Here is a 27,354-nt window from a genome sequence, read left to right on the forward strand (position 1 = left end):
TCAAACTCAGAGATCTGGCTGCCTCTCCCTCTCAAGTACTAGGACCAAAAGTGTGTGCTACCATGCCTGGCAAACCATTTATTTTATGCATATGTGTGCTTTCCTAAATGTACACATGTGCACTATAGAGTGCCTCGTGTCCGGGAAGGAAGAAAGGGCATCGGAATCCCTGGAAATGGAATTACAGACAGTAGTGAGCCACCATGTGGATGCTGAGAACCAAAACTGGATCCTCTGCAAGAGCAGCCAGTGTCCTTAGCCACCAGCCATCTGTGCTACTTTTTGAACAGAAAAATATAACTTTGCAGTACAAAGGGGTTGGGGGAGGGAAACACACATTATAGGTATCGAATCTAATGCTCTTATCAACGAGCTACACCCACAAAAGACTCTTTAAACCTTTTATTTACTCTGTGTGTGTGTGTGTGTGTGTGTGTGTGTGTGTGTGTATGTGTGTGTGGTATATGTATTGGGGAGGGGGCATGCTTTCTATGTCACATGTGCAGAGGTCAAAGGACAACTGTATGGAGTTGGTTCTCTCCTTTTATCTTTAAATGGATTCTATGGATCAAGCTCAGGACATCAGGCCTTGATGCAAATGCCTTTAAATGCTGAGCCACCACTGTATGCCTACCCACATTATCTCACTGATAGCTCGTTTTCTTGTTGCTATCATCCCACTAACATACGCCAGGCGACTCATTTTCTTTCGGAATGTGGCCATTGGTGGGTTGCCCATACTCCAGTGTAATCCCCACAGCCATGTTTACATGAGTAGCTAATTGGGCTCAATGGATTATTCAAAACAAAAGAGAAAATTGAGAGGGTGACTTTTAGAAGTCTGAGAGGAGCTTGAGGGGAGAAGTAGGGGTATTGATGATAAAAATATATTGTATACATGTACAAAATTCTCAAAGGAAAAATATTTTTTAAAATAAAATTTACAACACTGAAAAATAAATAGGAAGGCGATCTAGGCACCATAGCACAGGCATATAATTCCAGTGGTTGAGCTACAGCAGTTGGATCACACATCTAAGCTTAACTGACACAATGAGTTAAACCCAGCCTGGCTTACACAGTAAGACAATGGCTCACAAACCAAGGTCTGGGGGTTCTAGTACAACGATAGGAAAGGAGCCAGCAGTGTAAGGCCCCGGAGTCTATGACCAGCAACAAAGTGGGGGAAATGATCAAGGTATTAAGGATGCCACATATATCCACTCACATAACTAAATATCATAAATAATTCTAAAGTTCTATTGATCAGGACTCTGAAAATAGCTTAATGTTTACAGTATTGGCTATGTAAGCATGAGGATATAAATTTGGATCTCCAGAACCTACATGTGTTGATCAAAAATTTTTTCAAGACAGGGTTTCTCTGTATAGCCCTAGCTGTCCTAGAACTCACTCTACAGACCAGGCTGGCCTTGAACTCAGAAATCCCCCTGCCTCTGCCTCCCAAGTACTGGGATTAAAGGCGTGCGCCACCACTGCCCAGCTAGAAGCACAGAGTCTCAATGAGGGAATCTATACACTGGGTGGGCCTGTGGGGATGTCTGGGGTGGCAGAGAACTCAACCCAGTGCCTAGGCAGAGGACCCGGGGGCTCGTTAAGAATGGAGAAATGGAGATGAGGGAGCAGGCAAGCCAGCATGCATGCGTTCATTCATTCCTCTCTGCTCTGGGCTACAGGGGAACGTGACCAGCTGCAAAAAGCTGCAGGTGCAGTGACTTCCCAGTTCCAGGACTATAACCTGGAACTATGTGCTAAGGAAACCCTTTCCTCCCTAAGCTGCTTTTGCCAGGGTACTTTATTAGAACAACAAAACTGAAACTAGAACACCATGTAAAGGTCAGGCATGCCAGCACTACCCCCAGGGCTAGGGAGCAGAGACAGGAGGGTCCTAGTGACTTGCTGACCAGCGAAGATAACGGGAACAGCAAGCTTGAGGGAGCCTATCTTCAGGTTCAGTAATTAAGATAGCCAGTGTTAACCTCTGATCCCATGTGCCTACACACACACACCTCACATTATTGTATTGTTATCCCTTACATGCCTGTGTGTTTTCTAACTAGAGACAGAAAGGTTGTGGATCTGGATGGGAGGTGACAGGAGAGGAACTGAGACAAGCTGGGAGAGGGGAAGCCATAATCAGAATATAAGAATAAAACCTATTTTCAATAAAAGAGAACTTTTTTTTTTAAGTTCCATAGACCAAATTGGAAAGGCAACCTGGAAACGGGATGCTACCCACCGTCTGGCCCTCGATAGCAGCTCGCTGGCGCCCTAAGACATCTTGCAGCTGCGTGAAGTGCTGGATGAAGGCCACCACCTCGGCCTGAAAGCGCTGCGTGTGCACATACTGCACAGAGGCCATCTGGAGGCTCACACGAATATCATGCTCTCTCTGAAGCAGAGGGTCTGGTTGCCCATATCTGGAAATTGGGACAAATAAAGGACTCAGACAGCAGTAAGATTTGAGTATTAAAAGAAAACTAAGATTGATTTAAGGGCTTCTCCCTCCAAAAAGCTTTAGTTATTAAAATGGAAATCCCCCAAAGCAAGCCTGTTAATAATTTTCCACACTGTGCTAAGGACATTAAGCAAAAGTGTGGTGTGGAACCAAGGCAACCAAGTCTGGGTACCACTGAGCACAAACCCCACCTTCCAGAACAAACCTAAGGTGCTCTTACACAGCACCTCTTGCTCCTTCCTGCCTTAAGGGCTGCAGCTGTTCCTGGCAGACACTGTGACAAGATGGGTTTGGGAAGCAATTTTAAGAGTCCTGGAGAAATGGAGGCAGCAGAACTAATGCTTCTGGGGAAAGGGGTCTACTAAAAACAGAGAGAGGTTTTCACTGCCTTTTTGTCAGTGAAATGTAGACTATAACATCAAGTGTGGATTCAAAGATGACTTTTAGTGACTTACACAGTGACTCGGGATCTAATGGCCACGATGACATGATAAATGGGGAAAATTAATATTTACTAAGGAATGCACTTCTGCGCCAAGCAGAAAATTAAGAGTTCACATTGTCTCACTTATTGTAGAATGATGTCATTGTGATATATAAAATAAACCAATCAATCTAAGCCTGAAAGTGTAAATTCTCAGGAGAGAACAGTCACTTCACAGTGAGGAGTTCTGAAACCTGGTAGAGAGGGAGGCAAGCGAGACTGAACCCACAGTTTTACACATGCTGGCAAACAGTCCACTGCTAAGCTGCATCCTCTGCCCACAGACGGGTTTTGTGGAACTACTTTTCTCAGCACTAACAGAATACTGAAAGGGGGATGAGGGGGAAACCTTATGAAGAATACACATTCTCTAATACCTCTCAAAAAAGCTGAACACCTCATCCAGGAAACCATTCTTTAAAGTAAACAAATAGGCCTAACGGTACCCTCTAACAAGGAACTCGATATGTCATATTTATTAGCAATACCATCACACTCTCATTACTCAGCATGAGTAGCGATCTCAGACTGAAATCCTGCCAGAACACTCAGTGCTATGTGGAAGCTTGGAGACTGCTCAACTCAGGCCCCCATTACAGACAGAGGAAAAGTGGCACACGGAGATTAAGTGACTTGCAGCAAGTTGGTTAGAGCTGACAGAGCTCAGGTCTTCTGATAATTGGGATTGTGTCAATCCTTTCCCACGCTCATATGGCACTAAATAATCTCCAACACAAATTTTCTTTATTAGGAGTCCTCACAAGCTAGATTTTTTTTTTCAATTTTACTTTAAAAAGTAAAGTTTTTTCCCATTGTTTAATCAATAAGAATTTTAAACAGTGAGCTGGCAAGACAGATCAGTGGATCAAGACACTTTCTGTCAAGCTTCAAGACCTGGGTTCAATCCCCAGAACCCACATGGTGTAAGCAGAGAACCAGCCCTGTAAGTTGTCCCCTTTGGAAGACACATAGAAAATAAACAAATGTAACACAGTGTTGGCAAAGAACTCCAAACAGCAGAGATGAGGACACAGAGCTAAAGCAGAGGAGCGTGCTTTACTTGAACGTCTGGAAGATGAGAGCTTCCTCTCCACTCGTGGTGAAGCGTTCTCTGTAGAAGTCTCCATGTGGCGTGAGGTCACTGAGGGACAGGCTCCCAATGCTTCCCTGCAAAGCCAGGTCTCCTTCTACATGTGTCAAAATCAGAACATGTTATTACAGACCTTTTTCTGAAATCACTTAATACATCTGAATTAAAAATGATATGCACAGGCCTCCAACTTCCATTTTCTTAATCGAAATAAATGTCAGAAGTAAATTTTCACATGCCAAGATATCAGGAAAACATTTCATATGCTATTTCTATGGGTTTCAATAACAACGTTTAAAGGAGTTGAACAAATCTAAACAACAACAATGTCTACATAAGCCAAAATCACTGCATACTAGGGGTGCAGGAAAGGAATCCAACTAAAAGGACTGCCAGATTAAAGAAGCAGGATTCTGGCTGGGCAGTGATGGAGCCCTGCACGCCTGGGAGGCAGAGGCAGGCAGATTTCTGAGTTGGAGGCCAGCCTGGTCTACAGAGTGAGTTCCAGGACAGCCAGGGCTATACAGAGAAACCCTGTCTCAGGAAAAAAAAAAAAAAAAAATCAAAAAAAAAAAAAAAAGCAGGATTCTGAGACCAGACCACTGATTAGAGCAGAGAGAACCATCACAAGGTCTATGCATTGAATTAAGAGTATAAAGGAATGAGGACGTGTCTGTGTCAGCTGCCCAAGAACATGGAGTGGCCTGGAGTAACGTGATAAAGGAAGAAAGTAAGCGGATGCCTGGGGACAGCCGGTGCTGACACAGAACGGATTTAGTGTGCTTGGAGTTGGGGGAGCACACCCCTGGGGTCAGGGGGAGCACACCCCTGGGGTCAGGGGGAGCACACCCCTGGGGTGAGAGAATGGAGATAAGTACTGGGCACAGGCTGCTGGAACGGAGGCATAAAATGATCCTGGGGGGCTGGGGGAGGCATACAGTGGCTCCCTGGAAGTGCCAGACCAGCTACTGAACTACTATTCCTACAGGAAAAAAACAATAACAACATTACACAGCTGACAGTATGCTCACCAAGGTCTATACCTCGGGCAGGCCACATCAGCTCCCCAGCGACTTACGACATATACTTTTGATTCCTAATGTCATCTAACAAAAATCCCATGCTTCTCCCAGTTAAAGACCACTTCTCTATAATGCAAATATCAGAGTCCACTTCTTTTTCAAGTGATACTCCTGATATCTTGATGGCATCAGCATCTTACTGTTCACTCCTGCATTACACATTCCCTAAGAAAGAAGCGGTGTTTAGGCTTGTGCTTTATACACCATATTACTTACAACATGATGCTCTAGTAAAAATTACAACCTGCAAAAGCCTGCTAGAAAGGGGCCAGCTTTGCTGCAGTGCCCCGCTGTAGAACACTTTACTCTCTCTTGGCAGTGCCCCTACTTAAGTGTACAAACAGCTTGTGTCATTTTCTCACCGACAGCCCTTTGACCTCCCTGTCTTCCTGATCTAATTATTAATAGCTCCCCATTTCACCTCTCAAAACTATCCCAATCTGAGCAAAAATTTATCTGGTCACCCTACACAGAGCGATGCTAGGAGCCCAAACAACCTTCAGAAGACTCTTGGGATGAGACGGGAGAAGAGCAGGAGGAAGTTGGTCCAGTCACCTGCCTTTGTAACAGCCAGTGCTGATCCCAAGGCCCGGATCTGCAGGCCCCCACTGTAAGTGATGGTCTTAGCAATGCCCACGATCAAGCCACAGTTATACACCTTACTTTGTGTGCGAGGACAAATCATTTTGTCCCGGAGGTTTGAATACTTACTAGATCATGAGTGCTTGGTTTAGTCCCACTTACCAATCATCTCCATGTGAGCCACTAGTTTGGACACGTTTGCTTTAGCAAGCTCACTGCTGGCTTTACTCAGCACAAGAGAAAGCGAATGAACCTAGGAACCAAGATGCAATGCAAAGAGCAAGTTACTGAGGGGAACAGGAAACGGCAGAACAGAATGGGGAAGAGCAGCAACAGACCTGCAAAGGTGAAGGCAAACTTTATTTATTTAATTTATTCAGTGTGTGCTTGTGTGTGTGTGTGTGTGTGTGTGTGTGTACATGCATATGTGCATGCCTTTGTGCATGCATGTGTCCCCATGTGCACCTGTTTATCTGGGCTTGTATATGTATATGGAGGTCAGAGGTCAATCTGTAGGAATGAATGATGATTTTCCCTACTTCTCCTCCCACTGTGTGGGTTCTGCCAATCCACACTCAGATGGTCGAGCTTGCGGGCGGGCACTCACACATGCAGAGCCACCTCACCAGCCCAAACCTTACAAGATGCCAATTTCATTTATGCCCCAAAGCAGATCTGCTGATGGAGCACAGGCGGAAGGAATTCCAATTTCAGATCCTGCCACATCTCTATAATCTTCAGTAGGTGGTGAAAGGTTACATGGTATAAAAACAAGGTTTCCAGCCGGGTGGTGGTGGCGCACACCTGTAAACCCAGCACTTGGGAGGCAGAGGCAGGCGGATTTCTGAGTTCGAGGCCAGCCTGGTCTACAAAGTGAGTTCCAGGACAGCCAGGGCTATACAGAAAAACCAGGTCTCGAAAAAAACCAAATCCAAAAAACAAAAAAAAAAAAAAAAACAAAAAAAACAACAAGGTTTACCATCTTAGCACTGCACAGTTCTGTAATGACTCAGATCTGTAAAATCAGGTCTCATCTATAAAACCTATATAGGCAAATGATAAAAACCCTGCCTAATGCCTTTGACCCATATTTAACAGAGGTCTCTGTTCAGCAATTGGACTTCGGGAGTATAGGGACAGAGAGAGACCTCTGTCTCAGGAATGGAATTCTCTAACAGAGCTTTATTACACTAAAGTAACTCCAACTACTGAAAATACTATTATGTCTAAGATTTTGCTGGTCAGCTCCGGCCTAGAAACCGGGCAGGAAGAAGGAAAGTGCAAAGACAGAAGGAAGGGAAAGTACCATAAAGAGCAAGAAAGTGGGAGGAACATTGTTGTCAGAGCAGCGACCTTAGGCAGAGATGTTTTCATTCCTCTGTCAGGGACCACAGAAGGATCACAAGACATCAGGATCCCATAAAATCCCTAGACATCAAATCTCCAAAGATCTGACACCCTGGGTCTAAAACTTTGTGGGAAGGAACCAAGATGTCGCTGCCTGAACCTACATCATAGCATGGCACCTCCACATCACTGAGAAAGGACCAGCTGCCCTCTGCCTCCTGACTCAAGAGTGACAAGAAGCACTTGCCACCTGGATGCACCTGAATCCGATTCACCTACTACTAATCCCAGAGACAGGCTGAAGCCATAGGGAGGGAGGAGCACTATGGCTATGGAGACGAAGAGGGACGTGGGACGGTCACTCTGCACCCAAGAGACTAAAGAAACAGCAGCAAATGGAACCCTGACTCAGAGGTTCACTGTTTTAGTGACTTTTATTCCATAGCTGAGAAAACTGACCTCAGAAAGCCTAGCACTGCAGAGAACAAAGGAAAGGCCTGAAATCCCTCAAACTATCCATGCCTCCGTATTTTATCCAGAAAAAGGCATTTGTCCAACATTCTGGAAATCTGAGTGTAGCCTGATAGTTTTGCATAAAACCAAGGCATGACTGTCAATGTAGTGAAAGGGACAACAACTATGATTATGTAAGAAAAAAATACCCATTTTTTCCCTAGAAACAAATATGGGGGTATAATTGCATACTTTTTTATTTCTGTATTTTAGGTAGAGTCTCATTAATTAGCTTTAATTTTTGTTGGTTTGTTTGTTTGTTTGTTTTTTTCGATTTGGTTTTTTCGAGACAGGGTTTCTCTGTATAGCCCTGGCTATCCTGGAACTCACTCTGTAGACCAGGCTGGCCTCGAACTCAGAAATCTGCCTGCCTCTGCCTCCCAGAGTGCTGAGATTACAGGCATGTGCCACCACCGCCTGGCTTAACTTTAATTTTATTAACATCTATTTTATTTAATGTGTGTGGGCATGCATGTGCCCACTAGTGGAGGTCAGAGGACAATTTTCAGGAGTCAGTTCTTTCCTTCTATCAGGCTTGACAGCTCTACCCACTGAACCATCTGACCAGCCCTTGAATTTGCTTTAAAACACTTTAGTGAAGAAAAGAAATAAAGGTGATGGTGGATTATAGTGCTGGGAATATTGAGGTTCATGACGCAGTTCCTCTGTGATATATGAGAAATCCATAATAAAAATGCTCAAAAATTCTTGTTTGAAAACCTCCATTGTTAAGGAGCACTTGTCTAGTCCTGGTCCCCTACAGCAGTGCAGGTCAAGCCCTGGGAGCACACCACGCCTATCACAGCAGGGCAGCACTGCTGAGGCACACCTCCACAGGCACAAAGACAACAAAGTCACCTTAGTGACACATCAAGTCCAGCCAGAAGACTGAGCACTGCCACTTCCAGTCACCTTGATAGGCCCGATGCCCCAGAGCCTTAAAGCACAGCCAAGTGTGTGCTCACCACCCTCCCCAGCCCCACCCCACCCCACCACAGAGTAAGTGGCAGAACTGGTTTTTCCCCCATCTCTTCTCCCAGGCTTCCTGCTTCTAGAGGAGTGAAGCCTATGGAGGTGTAGAGAAGCAGGACAACACCAGCAGGGGGTACAACAGAGCTCCCTTCCTGGAGGCTCTCAACAGTGCATGCAAGGCTGCATGTAGCAAGACATACAGATGAAGACCTTCCTCCCCAGGCACACAGAAGTTACCAGCTGCTGCTGCACAGATGTCAGGACTCTGACAGGTGGGTGCCGGTTATAACAGACCTGCATACACAGCCCCAGGTCAGCTCTGTGTGTGCACCTACCTGCTGCTCCATCATACACGCAGGCTGCCTATTTGCTACCTTTTTTTTTTTAAATTTACAATATGAATATCAAGATTAAGTTACAATCATGAATGTCCACATCAAAATAAAAACTACAACAGCAACCACTCACTGTATGCTTTTTAGGTGGAGGGCTTCACAGTAATCTTTTCTAAAGCTTAGGACCATCCTCTCTATAGGCACTGCTGCACACCACCCAGTTTATGGATGAAAACCCTGAGCCGGGCAGTGGTGGCTCACTCCTTTAGTCCCAGCACTTGGAAGGCAGAGGCAGGTAGATTTCTGAGTTTGAGGCCTGCCTGGTCTACAGAGTGAGTTCCAGGACAGCCAGGGCTATACAGAGAAACCCTGTCTCAAAGAAAAAAAAAAAAAAGAAGAAGGAAGGAAGGAAGGAAGGAAGGAAGGAAGGAAGGAAGGAAGGAAGGAAGGAAGGAGAGAGAAAACCCTGAAGGGGTAGAGGTTTCCTGATTCACCCAGGGCCACAGCTGCAGTGTAAGAATCAGGATTCTAACAGACAATCTAACTTTGCACAATCCATTCTGTGGCCACTGCTACAGTGAGCCCAGCAAAAGCCAAGAATGCTGTGGGAGGGCAGGGAGCTAACAAGAAAGGCCCGAACAGAAGCTGTGTAATGGAAGCTGCTACCATGCACCAGATACTAGGGGTTTTGCATATGGACCTCACATCATCATAAAATGTGGATGATGAGGAAATAGGCAAAAGCAGCAAAAAGGGTTCCCTGGAATCCTATGGCCAGGGAAAGAACACATTGCTTAACTACACATTCTCTCTGCCTCCAGGTGGGCTTTACAGCAGAACCCTTCCTGAGACACAGACATCACTGAAGTCTCTATTTCTCAACAGCCTGGGCAGACTACACAGCCCTCTGCGAACCAGAGCTCCTTTCAAGGACAAGTGTAAAGTGCTGACATTTAGATCTGATTCAAACTCATCCTCCGAGTGCAACGATACCTTGAGATCCAGCTTGGAGTTCACTGGCTCCCGCAGCTCAGACTCCATAGAAGCGCTGGACTCTGCCTTCACGTTCTGCAGAAGGCCTTCAGGGGGCACTTTCATCGCATGGTTGTCTGCAGTGGAGCCAATCCCAAAAAAGTCCAATATCACCACCCAGGTTTGCAGGGTGATCAACACATCCAGGCAGTTAAAGTCAACGTCAATGCTTCGGTTAATGCGACCATAACTGGAAGAGAACTCTGGATGCTTTTTATCCACCAAGAATATATTGATATGGACCAAGGAATCGTCAAATTTACTCTTTCCAACAAGCACCTTGGGCTCGTCCACTGAGGGAGAAGGAGGCGGGGTGTGGGGGTAGCTCTTGTCCTGAACTTCCTTTTGCTTTTTCCGACATGTGGAAATGGGTCTTTGATACAACTGGAAGACGTTAGGTGCTTCCTCCATGTGGGAAGGGAGAGACCGGGGCATATCAGGATACTCCACACTGGATACCGAAGGGCAGGACTGGGAGAGATACTCCTTCTGTGCTAAGCTCGATGGTTTGGGAGCCCCTCGAGACACCATCAGGCTCTTGTACTTAGAGTCTGGATTCTTCTCCAGTAAGTCTTCCATGAGGAGTGAGCGCAGGGCAATCTGGATGGATAAGGTCTGCGGATGGTCTTTACTGAACTCCACCTCAAAATCCTGAAACTTTAAGCTCACAAGCCCTTGGGCCCCCAACGTCAGGTCACCGCTGAGCTGAACCTGCAACTCCGATATACAGAAGTTAGCTTGAATCTGAGTGAAGGCTTTGGCTTCCTTCACAGACAAGGACTTCTGGGAAGTGCTAGAAAAGCTGGAGTGGCTGAACAACCCATTCTCCTTCTTCTCCACAGAAGGTTCTCCGCAGGAACTGAGTTGGGGCAGGGGAGAGTTAGGGCAGGGGGAGGATGGTGCACTGGCTGCAAACTTATTCAGATCTTCACTGTACACGAGGTTGTCCATCGTCTGTAACACCTGCTCGTACACATGCTTGGCTAACACCACCTGCATTCAAAGGAACAGCCCAGTTACTCCAGAACCATTTAAAATGTATCTGTAATTTTGTGTATGGAACAGGGAGGAAGGGAGGGAGGGAGGGCATGTTTGGGGATACACATGGGTACAAGTGCCCATGGAGGTGTCCATGGGTACACCCCCAACCCCCAGGAGTGTTAAAGGCAGCTGACAGCTCCCCAACACGGGTGCCGGGAACTGAAGTCAGGTCCTCTAGAAGAGCAGAAGAGCCCTAGCCACTGAACCATCTCACCAGCTCCATCCAACTCTACTATCATCACATAGACCCTCAATTCTCAGCTGGTATTTCTATGTTTACCCAGAGGCTCTAAATTAGATGGCATCAAGGACCATCATTCCTTTTCTGTCCTTACTTTTTCCTTCCCACTTCTATTCACAAGGCTCTCCCTAGGCGCTTGCAGAATAATCTACACACATCAATGTGCAGCAAGTACTCCCTGGATGGAATCAGCACAGCCACTCTTTCTAACCACACAAAATAACTGTAGAAAGCAAGGAGACTTCCAAATGTCTAATGTGGGCACAGCCCGGGACTGAAAAACAAGACTCTAAAACTCCCACAGATCAGCAGTCAGCAGGACAAACAATGGTTAGTACTTTTCAAAATTATGCAAATCTGCAATTATATATTTCTTTCTCTCTTAGTTTCTACTGTTGGTGCTTGTGTGGGACCCAGAACACAATAGGCAAACACTGTCACTGAGCTGCACCCCCGGCTTCTTACTTTCTTTTAGTTAGAATTTCTTATTTAAAAATATTTTCAAGTACATCTTTTTTACTAATTAAGGGCAATTAACAGAGAGATCGCAACTCAGATACAGAAATTTTGACAGACTGGGAAAGTGACCGTTCTATAACCCCTAATTTAATCTTCATCCTCACAGAGTTCATTAGTGGAATGAAGCAACAGAAATGACTGACAGGGAATTTTACAAGTGAGAGATCAGGCTGTTGCCACCCACACATCCTCATCAAATGCAGCCGTTTGTGTGACAAGGTAACCGGAGGTGCTTGACAGCACCTGCCTTGGAAGCCCTAGCCAAAAGAGAAGGCGAGCTAAGAAAGACCAGAATCCAGGGAAGCCGTGGTGGTCCACAGGAACACTGGCTCCAGTTCAGAAAGACACGAATGCACCATGCTGGCCACTCTGTGGGCAGCTGACCAGTTTCCACACAGAATTATGGCATGGCAGATGAGGCAGGGCAGACCCAGAGAGCCCTAAGTCACTGCACCTAACTGCTACAGAGCCTGTTTGGACCTGATGCAAGCAAACCAGAGTGAAGACACTCCTGAGAATCAGACACCATCACAAGACATAAGGAGACAAAGTTCAGAGAGACACATTCAAAATGGACGAGAGGAAGGGAAATCAAGCCTGAGATTTGCCTTAAAGTATTTCCTTTAAAAAACTGTTTATTATCCTTGTATGTAGTGCATATATGTACATGCATGTGCTGTGGCATGTATAGAAGTCATAGCACAATACTGTAGAGTTGATTTTCTCCTTCCTCCTTATGTAGGTTCTGGAGAAGAAGCCTGGTTTGCCAAGTTTTCAAAGCAAACACTTTAACTTTATAAAGTGTTTACCTAAATCACTAAATCATTTTACCTGCTCCCTGCCCCAAACTATTTCATTAAAAAAAAAAAAAAAAAAGGCCAAATACTGGAAGTTACAAACAGGAGAATCAGATATTCAAGGTCATCCTCAGCAACATAACAAGTTAGAGGCCAGCCTGGGCTACATGAGGCCCTGTCTCAATTAAAGAGAACAAGGGGGCTGGAGAGATGGCTTAGTGATTAAGAGTAACACATGGTCTTACAGAGGGCCCAAGTTCAATTCCCAGCACCCATACTCTGAACCACCTGTCAACCCCCAGTTCCAAGGGATTTGATGTCTTCTTCTGGCTTCTATGAGCACTAGGCACACATGCAAATAAAACACCCACATATACAGAATAAAAAAGTTAGTTTTTAAAAAGAGAAAGAGCTGGGAGAGAGTTTCACACCCAAACACTCACACCAGGAGCCAGTGATACTAGTCAAACTTGTGACCATCTACAGCCTGACAGAGGGGCCACTCTCCTAAGATCCTGAAAACACTCACTTTATAACCTTACTCTTTCCTCTAGTCCTGTAAAATCAGGAAAAAAATTACTTGTGACGATAGGATATATATCTACACAATGTACACAGACACACACACACACACACACACTAACTGGCCCAATTCAATTCAGAGAGGGCAAGTCTAACTTTACTCTGTTGAAAGGATCTGTCAATGGCTCAAATAATCACAATGTTATACAGTCTATCCCAAGTGTGTCCAAAGTGGGATAAGAATTACATCCTCCTGGAAAAGAGCAACTGGCTTTTTAGGCAGTAATTCCCCATCCACACTGGGAAATGGGACTAGAGATCTACTTTGTTTCTTTGTGACACATGAAGAAAGCCATTGCCAGGGACAAAATGATACAACCAAAGGGTCCCATGCTGCTGAGAGCAGCAGGGCACAAGCACGATCCTAGCATTCAGCAGGCGGAGTCAAGAGGACCACAAAGTCAGAGTCAGCCTGGGCTAAAGAGTTAGGCAAGGTTCAATGTTTATTAGAGCAAATTATCAGTAACATGAATAGACACTGATGAGATGTCCCTGAATTTACATATTTTCTTTCAACACTTACTATATATAAATACATACCATTATAATCTGAGTACTATGTACACTATAAATATAAAATGAATACAGATTGGGCTGAAGAAATGGCTCAGTGAGTAAGAGCACTTGTTGTTGCAGAGGACTTGGGCTCAGTTCCCTACACCCACACAGAAGCTTACAATCATCCACATCCACAATTCTAGTTTCTTAGAATCGGGCACCCTCATCTGGCCTACTTGGGCACTACACAATAAACTCCATACACACACACACACACACACACACACAAAACACTCATACACATAAAAATAAATAAAACTTAAACACACACACAAACAAACAAATATAGGAAAATTCTCAATAATTTGATTCTGAAATCAACATACCCTTGAAACCTACAACATTCAAAAGGTTTCCAACTTAAAAACTTCAGACTGCAAATTAGAGATCAGAGATGTTCAACCATAAAGATTTTGCAAATGTCCCCAATACACAGTTCCCAAACCTAAAATGTGTCTGCTCTACCACATCTCAGACGAGGAACATCACCTGATTGGCTGTGATGTGAACTGCCCTAACTCAAGCACCAGCCCTGAGCTTGCTTACCTGAACTGCGTTGACGAACTTCCCTTCAATCTTCATGATGCTGGACGTCCCCAGCTCATCTGGACTAAGGGAGAAAGTCAGCTCACACTCTCTCTCGATAGGGATCTTCTCCAGCTTGAACTGGATGGTGGTATTGTTGAGGATGTGAAAGGCTGGCAGAGGAGAGCAGAGGGGGCAGAGCATGAACATGAGCGCTGGTTTATTACTGACGACCAAGCATCGTGTATATACAATGAAGCCTAGGGGCTATCCGATGGCAGGCTGGCCTGGCAGCTGAGTCTATGACCGAGACCAAAATGCACAGCAAGTAGAAACGCAAGATAAGTTTACAAGGGGAGAAGAAGGCACTTTCACCACATGTTCCACTGGGCAGCTTTAAGATATGAAATGGTAAGGCTGCAAAGATAGCTCAAAAGACAAATAAAGGCCTGATGACTGGAATTCGATCTCTGGAACCCACATGGCTGAAAGAGAGAACCAACTCCCACAAGTTGTCTTCTGACCTCTGTACACTGTGACATGCATGCATGTGGGCACACACATATACACACAACAGATAAATATAATTCAAAATGTATGTGATCTGGTAAACACTAAGTCCATGGACATTCTCTTAGCCATGAAAGCTAGTTTTCCACGCCAGACTGGCCCTTCCATGGCTTTCAGTAATAGACCCAGCTTTCTTGGGTCTCAAGACAGCACTCTAGCTGAATGCTCATTTCAAGCACAGAAAAGAACTGTTCACTAAGCATGGAAATAAAGGACTGGCTGGATGCAGCCCAGAGGTTAGGAGCGCATCTAGCACATTAGGCCAGAGCCTGGCTCTCCAAACTTCAAATGAGTCAGTAAAGAACATTCTGAGAACTACAGACGTTCTCAAGGACATTACTTTCTTTACCAATCAACAGTCTCTAGGATGTTTCTGATTCTGTAGCTCTACTGCTTAGGTCTAACTGTCCATATCCAGAATACAAACTTGAAAATGTCATTTCTTGTACCCTGTACAGACCCACCTAGAAGAATCAGAGCACTAAAGAAGCCTAACACCCCCAGAGACCAAGTTTCCTTTAGTGTTTACATTAAACTCTCCTGCTACCTTAGGCTGTGATATTTAACTATGAAAAATGTACAGCTTAAAACAAAGGCATGAAAACAGTACATATCTATCCACCGAAGCATCTCAGCAAAGGAGCAGTCACCCAGCTGCAAACCCTTCACAGACAGGGTTTCTCTGCGCAGCCCTGGCTGTCCTACAACTCACGGTGTAGATGGGGCTGGCCTCACACTCATGGAGATCTACCTGCCTCTGCCTCTAGAGTGCTGGGATCATGTGTGTGCACCACCACACCTGGCTCAAAGTACGTTCTTATTTTATCCAAAGAGAGAAAGTAAAACCATGCCAGTCCTCTACAGAACTGTTAAAAACACCACTATGATTGTTCACACAGAGAGATAATCCTAAAAGAACGGGACCATGTTGTTTTCTGGGACACACACACAGGAGCTGAGTTTAGAACCTTTACACATACTCAAAACATGTTTCTGCTTCTCACCTTGGCCTCTATGCAAGGATTCAAAGAAATCGTGTCGTGTGAAGTGAGCCTCCTCCTGACTGTTAACACTGGCCGATCCGGAGGGAGGGCAAAATGTCCGACTGATGTCAGGCCCAGCATTGTCCCTGCCTGCAAGCTGAGTGCAATTCAAAGAATAGAGTTTAATGTCTTTAATTTCCACTTGCAGGCGGTCACTTCTGGATTCATCATCTCCTGCCACAAAATTCTGGATGAATATCTGTCCCAAGTGTCCCACCAACAGCTCAGGACTCCCAGGCCTCCGAGGGATAGAAACAACTGGAGACTCAATGTTTATGTTCAAGATGAGCTTCACCGTGTCCGATCGAGGGGAAGGAAGGCCAAACCCATAGATTTCACTCTCCTCCAAGGCAAAGGGTTCCCTGGTCTTCTTCGGGGTTTCAAAGAGAGACACCATCTCACTGTACTCGGCAGTCTTGGTGGCTAATACTGTGGTCACTTTGGTGGCTGCACTTTTCAACATACTGCGAAAATTCTCTTCCAGCTCATCCATAGATAACGTCAACTCCTTCAAGAATTTAGCAGAGTGGTTATAATGCAAAGACGCCATCTTCAGATTGAGAAAGCATTCCTGTTTTGATTTCTCAGCAAATGTGAAACTCAGCGCTTCAGTCAAGGCCGCATCTTCCATTCTGACAAACACACTCTCAAAGCAGCTGATGTCGCTGACGATGTTCTCGTAGCCTGCAGAATTCCCGATGCTGACGACATGCTGCTTCCTCACATTCTCTTGGGTCAGGTCCATGAGCTGCAAACAGCCAAGCGAGCCGTTCACATCAAACGAGCTGCCCATCGACACGTTCACCTTGGTGCCACCAATGCTGGCTGTGGCAATTTTCCGGCCGTGTCTCTCCCCGTCAGCCGTGCCCACTGTCCGAAGCAGCAGGAGGTTGAGCCTGTGGATCTCCACGGCGACCTCTGTGTTCTGCTCATACGTTGACTGAACTGTGCCCTGCTCCATAATGCTTCTTTCAAGGTCGGTCATCAGAGGCTGAGGGCTCGCATCGTCCTTTTCCTTAGGGAAGGATTTTTGAAGGAAACCGATGAGCTCCACGATTGTCTCTGGGTTTAGGATGATGTCCAAGTTATTGACCTGAAGGGAGATGACCTGAAGAGTGCTGTCCAAGTTCATGGATGGGCACTCCGAGCTCACAAACTGATACTCCAGTTTAATGAGGGACTCTTGTTCTTTGGTGAGAATTTTCTCCAGGGAAACGCTAGTGGCTGATTGGTCGTTAAGGGTGGCCACATCAGTTTGGAAGGCCACATTAGGTCCAGAGACTGGAGACTGTGCCCTGCTATCCCGGAGGCTTCCTGTGGGAATATCAAAACTCAGATTCTTATGTGAAGCCATCAAAAGGTCAAAATCGGCACCATAAGTCTGCATGGTGTCCACCAAGAGCAACCCGTGAACAGTTAAGGAGACCTCAGCGTCATACGGCCTTTTCACAAAGTGAGCGTTAGTGCCAAACACTTTGAGCACTGAGATGTAGCGGCCGCTGCTCTCAACACCAAGCTGCATGCAGTTCACCTTGAATTCCGCTAGGAGGAGCTGTGATTCCACCAGCACCTCCCGCGTGTGCTGCTCCAGCATTACAATACTCTGGGTCAAGTTCATTACTGAATCCTGCAAGCTTCCCCGCGGTCCTTCCTGGGGGAAAATCTTCTCTCTAATCTGGGTGTCAGAGGGCTTTGTTTCAGGAGTGGTGAGGAGAGCAAAGCAGTTCTTCAGGGCAGAAATCTTATCTTCGTTGATGTGGATTTTCAGGTCTGGTAAATTGCCTGAGAGCACAGCCCCAGGGTACTTGGGGTCTGATGTGTAAATCAGCCGACGTTCTAACTGCAGGTGGACATTGAACTTCTCGACTACATGAGTTGGCCCCACATCGATGTCCTGCACGCGTTTCCAGTTGTCCCTCACGCGCCCCACCATGACCTGGAGGTCCATGAATGTCAGGGAGTACCTCTCGTACATCTGCGTGCTCATTAGATGAGCCTGAAGCTGTTCCTCGCTGAACTCCACTCCAGAAAAGGGTGCTGTTTTCTCCCCGTTGCTACTGCTGGTCTCTGGGGGTGGGGTGCTGGGAGGTGTGGCAAGAGGGGTCTTATATTCCTCATCACTGAACTGATTCTCTTCAGAGGCTGAGCCATCCCCACTTTTCCTCCTAGAGTCTTCTATAAGGAGAAATGAAAGGAGAAATGAAAGTTATAAGTCTCCTCCTTGGCCCGTCCCTCCCTCCCTCCCTCCCTCCCTCCCTCCCTCCCTCCCTCCCTCATTATAAATAAGGAGGGCTGGAGAGATGCTCCGTGCTAGGAGCATTCTACTCTTGCAGACGATCCAGGAGTGACTCCCAGCACCCACATGGCACTTCATTGGGTGCCTGTAACTCCACTGCCAGGAAAGCAGATGCCCTCCTCTGGCCTCTTCAGGCCCCTGCTCAGACATAGCACACATCAACTTAGACAATTCACATTTTAAAAAAAATTGTTTTTTTTTTTTTTTAAGAGAATCTCAAATTCCACCAAGTCATAGACATGGATTTAAAATCTTGAGAATTCTATTATAAAATATTTCAGCACTTCTGAGGCAGAGGCAAGCAGAACAGCCTACTCTGTACAGTAAGTTCCAAGCCTGCCAGGTCTACATTGTGAGGCCTCATATTATGAAAGATGAGAAGGAGGAGGAGGAGGAGAAGGAGGAGGAGGAGGAGGAAGGGGAGGAAAAGGAGGGGGGAGAACAGAAAAGGAAAGCTTCCACTAAGCTGATATTTTTTAAGTGGATGAAAATGACAGACATAACACTGTGTAACTGTAAATGTATGTAGGTAAAATCCCTCCAAGTTCACGCTAGGATGCGGAGGCCACAGCCACTGCCAGCATTTTCGTCCCTGTCACTGGTAGGGCTGCTGACACACCTCTCTTACAGCACTCTCCACACTTATACTTCTCCACTTATTGTAGTGTTCATTTTGTTTCCCTTCTAGAATATTCTTGCTCTACACAATACCCTTATCTGATACATAGAGGTAGAAAAAGAAAACCAACAACACAAAGTTGTCTGTAACTGCCACACAAGTATCATAATACATTAAATTTTAAAAATTAAAAAAAAAAACTAACTTTCCATCTCTAACCCTGAGTATTAGGAAATGTTTATTGAAATGCACAATGTCACACAGAAAGACTCAGAGAAGCACTCTGGAAATTAATGTGGCAGTTTCTCGGAAAATTGGGAATAGTTCTACCTCAAGACCCAGTCATACCACTCCTAGGCATGTACCTAAAAGATGCCCTACCATCCCACAACAATACTTGCTCAACTATGTTCATAGCACCTTTATTCATCATCGCTAGAAACTGGAACAATCTAGATGTCCCTCAACTGAAAATGGATAAAGAAAATGGAATACTATTTTGCAGGCAAATGGATGGGTCTTGAGAATATCATCCAGAGTGAGATAGCCTACTTCCGAAAGTATGTGCATGGTATGTACTCACTTATTAGTGGATATTAGCCATAAAATACAGGAATGATGCTAGATTACACAGATCCAAAGAAGCTAAACAAGAATGAAATTCCAAGGAAGGAAACTTGAATCTCAGTTAGGGGGTATAAAATAGTCATAAGAGTCAGATAGAGGGAGGTAAATGGGAAGGAGGGGACATGGAGAGAGGAATGGAGGTGGTATTCAGATTCGGGTTTGGAGAAGGACAGGAGAGATAGCTAGATAGCAATGAAAATGAATGGAAATCTGCCAGTGAAGGGAATGAGCCCCTCCCACCCCCCAGCAAGCAGGACATCTCCAGGAGCAAACAGAGACCTAGGATAAAGGAGACACCCAAGAATCAATGGTGGTGACCTTTGCTGTGATTCACAGCATTGGGGATACGTAACCTGAAAAGGCCACTTCCTGCCAACCCACCCACAAACATTTCAACCCAAAATGTATCCTGTCTACAAGAAATGCAGGCACAGGGGATGGAACAGAGACTGAGGGAATGGCCAACCGATAACTGGTCCAACTAGAGACCATCCCTCTGCAAGCACCAATCCCAAACAACAGTAATGATATTATGTGTGCACATGTTGTCCTCTGAGAGGCTCCACCCAGCAGCTGACTCAGACTGATACAGACATCCGCAGCCAAACAGTGACTGGAACTTGGAGACTCTTATGGAAGAATAGGAGGAAGGATTAAGAGCCCAGAAGGGGACAGGAACTTCAAAGGAAGACCAACAGAGCCAACTAACCTGGATGTTTGTGGCTCTCAGAATTTGACCACCAACCAAAGAAAATAAAATGGCTGGACCTAGATCTCCCCACACATATGTATATGTAGCAGAGGTGTTGCTTGGCCTTCATGTGGGTCCTGAACAACTTGAATGGGGGTTATCCCAAGAGCTATTGCCTGTATGTGGGATGTGTTCTATCTGGGCTGCCTTGTCTGGCATCAGTGAGAGAAGATGTGCTTAGCCTCAAAGAGACTTGAAGCACAGGGGGAGGAATAGCCAGGGGGAAGGGGAGAAGGAATGGGGAAAGAGTGTGGGAGGGGTTACTAGGAGGGGAAGAAATGAGTGGGATGTAAAGTGAATAAATAAAAAAATTATTAAAAAAAGAAAGAAAGCCACAGTGAGACACTCCTCCACAATCCCAAAATGGCTGCAATCAGAAGGTCAGATAACAAGTAATGAGAGGATGTGGGGAAACTAGAATTGTCAACGAACCAGTTGCATATAAGTCATTTGGGAAAGTAATCTGGTAGTCCCTAAAAAGTGTTAAACATAAGGCTAACACACAGCCCAGCAACTCCACTCCTGGGCGGGCATGCAAAAGAACTGAAGATCTATATTGCCACAAATACACAGTGTGACTGCTGGCAGCGGTGCTATTCCAACAGTGGGGTTCAGGGGTGATGGGGCCGATGTTTACCAACCAAAGAACAGATAAATAAAACCGGGTGTATCCAAAAAGGGACTAGCTAAAACCACCAAAAGAAATGTGATACTACACACACACACACAAACCACCACCACCACCACCACCACCAAAACAGATCAACGTTGAAAGTAGTAGTATTAAATTAAAAAGGTAGACATGAAAGGTGACATGTTCAAATATTCCATTAGTATGAAATGTTTAGAACAAACAAATCTAGAGACAAAAAAAGATTAAGGTTGGCTGCCAAAGCAGAGCAAAGAGATTAGAGACTGCCAAAGGGGTTTAGATTCAGCCTGGCTGAACTAGATGTTTTGAAATGTGAATTATACCCCACACTAGTATTATACAGCAACGGGTGTACTTTGGAGGGTTTTCCTTTGTTTGGTGGGATTGTTTTGTTTTGTAGTGTGTGTGTGTGTTTGCCTACACACATGTATGTACACCACATACATACCTGGTACCCACAGGTCAGAAGAGAGTGTTGTTTCCCCTGAAACTGAAATTAAGGATGACTGTGAGCTACTGTGTAGATGCTAGGAACTCAGTCCAGGACTTCTGCAGAGGCAGCATGTACTCTTAACCCTGAGCCATCTCTCCGGGGTTTTAAAATGTTATGAAAACCTTCTGTCCTGTTTTCCATACTGAAGCACAGATAGACAGGATTTTGTTTCCTTACACTGACACTCTACCTTGGGTGTTGGTCAAAAGCATTCTTCCAAGATCCACAACAACAAGCACAGGATTCTTGAAGGTGAAATCATCTGGAAATATCACTTGAGGGGCGGAAATGTCCAGTCGAACAGTCCACCGCTTACTTTCCTCCTGTGGAGGCAAAATAAAACTAAGTTGCAAACTTGCTGTAACCCCAGAGCTCAAAGCAGGAGAACCACAAATTCAAGGCTAGCCTGGGCTATGCAATTAGATCACTGCTAACCCTGACTGCCAAGGAGCTTTATAGAGGTGTCCAAGCATCCCTGAAACCCCACCCAGGATGCCAGTCCTTGGGAATATAATATAAGACACTTGACACTTGTTGGCTGGAGATATTATCATAGGCTGATATTTGAAGAAGAGAGGAAAACTTAGCAAACTATTAATTTACGGAATTATTTGAACTAATTAACGATCCCTGGAATAAGGAAAGTTTTGTTCATAATTTACTGGTCTGGTGTTGTGGCACATGCCCTGAATCCCAGCGCTCAGGAAGCAGACACAGGCAGAGCTACGAGGTTCAAGCCTGGTCTACAGAGTAAGAGTTCCAGAACAGCCAAGGCTACACAAAGAAACTGTATCTCAAAAACTAAAACTATATATGAAAAATAATTAATTAATAAAAATTAATTAATTAATTAATAGAAATTAAAAAAAAGAAAAAGGCCCTTTTTTTGTTTGTGAAGATATCAGGAAGGCACTAATAACTATAAGTTATGCTGTAACACATACACTCACACACAGGAAATTAAGATTAACTCCCCATCCCCACCACTACAAGTCCTTAGGCATTTGACTTATCATAATGCTGGTTGGACAGGGTTCAAAAGCAGCCACACTTGTCTAACAGCGCCATCTACTGCCATGCCTGGATAGTGCATGATCAGAAGCTTCCTTTCTGGACAATTAAGCTGTTTCCTGTCTTTGAATTAGCTGGACACACAGCAGCACAAAGTCACCATACTTGCACATTAGAACTGTAGAAAGACACAAGCAAGTCTGGAAAGTAGCACCAACACTCAGAAGGCAGAGGCAGGTTGCTCTGTCAGTTCGAGGCCAGCCTGGTCTACAAAGAGAAGTTCCAGGAGAGCCAGCTACAGAGACCAGAGAAATCTTGTCTCCGAGAGAAAACAAAATTGAACAAAGTACCTAAACAAAGCACTCTCAGAGCAAGGAAAGCATGATCTGGTCAGCCTCATTCATTTCTTAATTAGACCATTCAGAACTCTCTCTCCCTCTCTCCCTCATTCCCTCTCTCCTTCCCTCTCTCTTCTCCCCCTCCCACTCCCCCTCTCCCTCTCTCTTGCTTGCTTTTGAGGGTGGGAGGTTTCCCTAGCTGTCATAAGGGCTATGAGCATGCCTACATGCTGTAAGCCATGAGTTTGTCAGGAAACATGGTTGCCTCCCCATCCCCAAACAGACTCACGCCAGGTCACTTACAATAAAATCTCCCACGAGCAAACGGTCCAGAGTCTGCCGGATCTCAGCCTTGGTCTGCATCTTCAGTTTGTTATACTGCCTTCGAGCCGCTTCAGCTACCCTCAACTCGAGCTCAGACTGATAGCCAAAGCCTGCAAGATTGGAAAGGCAGAAGATGTCAGCCTTCGAGGGACTGAGCCAAGAAAACACTGTGGCTTCCGCCCTCGCCCAGAAGATCTACTGAGGAGGAATAAAGAAATCACTAACAAAAACAGCTCTTTCCTCTGCCGCGTCTGCCACAGCGACAGCAGGGAGGCTGGGGGCAGTGGCGGACAGCCGAGGTCTGGAGGCACTGAAGGAAAGGCACCTAACTTCTTAGAATCCTTAAAGCAGGCTCAGCGGTTAAGAGCACTGACTGCTCTTCCAGATGTCCTGAGTTCAAGTGCCAGCAACCACATCACAACCATCTGTAAGGGGGTCTGAAGCCCTCTTCTGGAATCTGAAGAGAGCAACAGTGTATTCACACACATAAAATAAATAAATAAATCTTTAAAAAACAACAACAAAAAAAAAAAAAACAGCAAAAAATGTGAATCCCTAAAACCATTTCTGAAAACTCCAAACTACTGTACTTCAAAAATCAGACAAAGCAGAATATTACATTGAAGGCAAAATGTTAGCCAGTTCTGTCAGTTACTGTTTATATGAAAAGCATCTCAACTGTCAAAAAACCACAGAAGTGAGAAGGAAGGGTGCGCACAAAGTAAGCATCACTGCTTCTCAGGCCTCCCAGTCTGTCAGTCTGCATCGGAAGAGAACAGACATGCCGCCATCTACGAGGAGATTTGTGAACCGTAGTTCACCAAGCTAAAACATCCTAATGGGCCAAAGAAACAGCCATCCCAGAATGAAGAGTGGAAGAGTGCATCCTAAAGAGACATGGGAAAGACTGGCCAAGGAAGGGCGCTGACCAGTCCCCACACAGTCCTGCCACTCTCTGCAGACTCCTGCCACACTATCGGTCTTCCAAAAGCATTTCAACCATACACGGCACCAGCAATGACCCAAAAGATTTTTTTCAAAGGTAACATAGGATCAAACAAACAAAAAAGTTAACCTGAGGTATGAACCTTTCCCTTGTAGAAAAAGTCTGCCACTTTTTTAATAGCCTGCGGGTTGTAGATGATGTTCAAGGGCCTCGTGCTGACATGCAGCCGCCTCTCGAAGTGGCTGTGCACTGGGTTTCTCTCATAGAGCATCTCAAAGACCGGACTGTCTGGGTCCGCAGCTAAAGGAAAGAACAGAAGATGTAGAACTCAACCAAACCACCAGCACACCCTCACAGAGGCCTGGGTAGCATTCTGGGAAAAAGGCATTTTCTAAATTCTTATCTAATCTGTTCACAATTATGCAGATTTTTAAAATAAAGCCTAATGAGACATGACTAATTTTTAACAGGATTATCGACAGCTAGACTACTGTACTTTTTCCCATAATGCAGTGCAAGGCCCAGAGGCCTTGCAAAAATCCTCTAGTGACACCAGGGGAGCACAGTCCCACCCAGAGAGTTCACACTGCCTTCAGGAGCAGCATGGATCCACCTGGAAAATCACTATGCACAGAATAGAAATCAAAGTCTACCCATCAGTAATCATGTGTTTTTTAAGGATTAATTTTAAGAACATATGAAAAATTACCAGAGTATTGCTCACTTCTGTCTTCCGATGCAGTCTGAAGACCAAAAGACTGTGAGACTCTGCCAACTTCTTTCTGCTGTTAAACACATATACAAACATACTTGAGCAGGTAAGAGGGAGAGTGCCTGCCCCCTTTCCCTTGCAGTCTGCTCCTTCTTTGCACACATGACTCAACCCCCTCACACTGGGTTACCACATCCATGCACTACTGTGCCATTTCCCAGAGCAGACAATAGTAATTGCCAAGTGAATATTGAAGACTTATAACTTTTCAAATTTTAATTCCACTTTCCCATACTTTCTAAGAACATTTAAAAAGAAGTATAGACAGAGTGAACAGGTAAATACTCATTTAGACTATGTCTTTGTCAATAAGCCCGAAGATCCCACAGTTAGTAAAGGATATTACTATAAAATTGAACATATATAAAAGAGTGAAGGAAGTTCTCTTTTGGACTCCTAGAAAGATAAGATTTCACATTAACAACAGCAGGTCATGAGCAGAGCTGTCAAACATAGGAGAGATTCAGGTGTCAACCTTGAAATGCAGAAAGCTGTGAGTGTGCTCCCAAGTAGACAGACACATCCACAGTGGCCACAGCATGGGGAGGGAAGGAGCGGAGGCACACAGCTCACTAATATTTCCTCCCTAACAAAGGACCTCATCCCAGCCTGACTCCAATTATCACATGTCAAAGGACTTCTGACTTCTAAAAACAGACATAATTCACTGACACACGTGTGCTACACATGTCACCGCAGTACACACTGACACACACATGTGTTAGCCATGCTATTACAGCACACACTGACACACATGTATGCTAGCCATGCAACTGCAGCACACACTGACACACACATGTGCTACCCATGCCATTGCAGTACACTCTGACACACAGTTGTTAGCCATGCCACTGCAGTACACACTAACACACATGTGCTAGCCATGCCTCTGCAGTACACACTGACATCCATGTGTGCTAGTCATGCCACTGAAGTACATACCGGATTGGGGAAGACCAGGAGTGGAAACATGGTTCCTTCCGTAGCCAGGTCTCGGAGGAACAGTCCACCCAACCGGACTAAAAGCAAGGAGGAGTTTCTTCGGGGAAGAGACTCTGCTAGAAGTTTTACATCTATAAGAGATAAATACAAGAGATGATAGTATGTTCTAAGGCCTAATGTGCTTTATACCTAGAAATAATGCATTTATTTTACAACAAACTATGTGACTCTAGGAAGTATTTTTCCATGAAATCTGAATACACACACATACACACACACACACACACACACACACACACACACTCTGTCTGCCTACATAAGCATACAAAAACTGTTGGAGGCTTCTCAATAGAGTGAACTATTTTGTTTCTTGTTTTGAGACAGGCTCTCACAATGCAGTCCTGACTGGCCTAGTACTCTACGCAGAACCTAAAACTCAGAGAGATCCACCCACCTGCCTCTGCCTCTTGGGTGCTGGAGTAAAGGTGCACACCACCATGCCTGGCCTCACAATAAATTTTAAATAGAGCCTTCCAAGTATGTTCAAGCAATCTGTTATTTCACTTAAGTTTCACAGCTCAGCTCTCAGGATTATAAAGTCAGAGAAGTAAGCCTCTGTCTGCCTGTCTGTCTGTCTGTCTGAAACACTTTTAAACTATCAAAGAATCTCAGATAAGCTGTCATAAAACATGAGATGTCCAAGCCAATATCTATGTATTTACTTATATATCTTTAATTCAGTCACAGAAAAAAACCCACAACTGATCAATATCATTCTGGATGTTCATGCACCTCTGAAACACACTTGCAAACCCAAATGATACTCATAACCCCTCTGTGGTCATTCAGACACTGAGGAGCTGAAAGACTGGGTCGCCCACTGTGCATGCCCCAGGTGACTTCAACCAGACAGTGCACAGTCTCCTAATGGGAGTTCTCATTCTGTAAAATGTGACCTATTCCTTCTTTACTTAGGGCCTTCTTTTTCTCATTTTTATGTGATATGCTTATGATTTTCCTGTGTAAAAATAACCCAGTAGAGCCAGGGTTCAGCTCAACAGCAATGCACTTACCTGGTATAGGCAAGTCCCTGAGTTCAACACCTAGCACCATAAAGTGAATAATAAATTAACTAATAGTAAATGAATTAATTAAACGCTCAAGCGGAGTCTAGTGTCTATACTGGAAAAGCTGATGCTTTACATAAGAAATGTTTTAGCTCAGCTACAGTACCACAGACCATGAGCTCAGTGTCAGTGACCCAGTAGATACACATTAAACAAGGTGTGCAGATGTGCTCACACTGGGGAAGGCAGGCTTACATAAAGATCACAGACACTGAGCCTGCATCTCCCTATAGTTTGAAGCATTTAAGATTCTTTTGGGTTTGGGGATTTTGTGTGTGTGTGTGTGTGTGTGTGTGTGTGTGTGTGTGTGTGTGTGTGTGTTGGGGTGGGGTGGGGCCAAAAAAACAAAAAGAAAAAGAAAACAAAGGGTTTCTCTGTGTAACCCTGGCTGTCCTCAAACTTACTTTGTAGACCAGCTGGCCTCAACCTTGCCAGAAATTGGCCTGCCTTTGCCTTCTGAATGGCTGGGATTAAAGGAATATGGTACCATACTTGGCTTTTGAGATTTTAATGTGTGTGTTATCTAGGTGCACTTAGAAATCAGAGGTACTGGGTCCTGTCCAGGTTGTTTTATTTTCCTTTGTTTTTTGTCAATTTGACACAAGCTAGAGCTATCTGAAAAGAGGGACCATAATGGAAAAAAATGCTTCCACAAGTCTGGCCT

General features: G+C 45.0%; 1 protein-coding gene across 1 annotated transcript in view; it reads right to left on the reverse strand.

Moving 5' to 3' along the window:
• Vps13d (vacuolar protein sorting 13 homolog D) overlaps window positions 1–27,354 on the reverse strand; it is a 223,242-nt gene that overhangs the window by 169,333 nt on the left and 26,555 nt on the right. The window contains 11 exon segments of the mRNA XM_052175887.1: window positions 2,261–2,441; window positions 4,024–4,150; window positions 5,880–5,970; window positions 9,878–10,909; window positions 14,201–14,352; window positions 15,754–17,967; window positions 21,421–21,553; window positions 22,883–23,013; window positions 23,979–24,149; window positions 24,559–24,634; window positions 25,564–25,694. Of these exon segments, the coding sequence (XP_052031847.1) occupies window positions 2,261–2,441; window positions 4,024–4,150; window positions 5,880–5,970; window positions 9,878–10,909; window positions 14,201–14,352; window positions 15,754–17,967; window positions 21,421–21,553; window positions 22,883–23,013; window positions 23,979–24,149; window positions 24,559–24,634; window positions 25,564–25,694 (4,439 nt within the window).

This window comes from Apodemus sylvaticus, chromosome 3 (assembly GCF_947179515.1).
Source record: "Apodemus sylvaticus chromosome 3, mApoSyl1.1, whole genome shotgun sequence".
NCBI lineage: Eukaryota > Metazoa > Chordata > Mammalia > Rodentia > Muridae > Apodemus > Apodemus sylvaticus.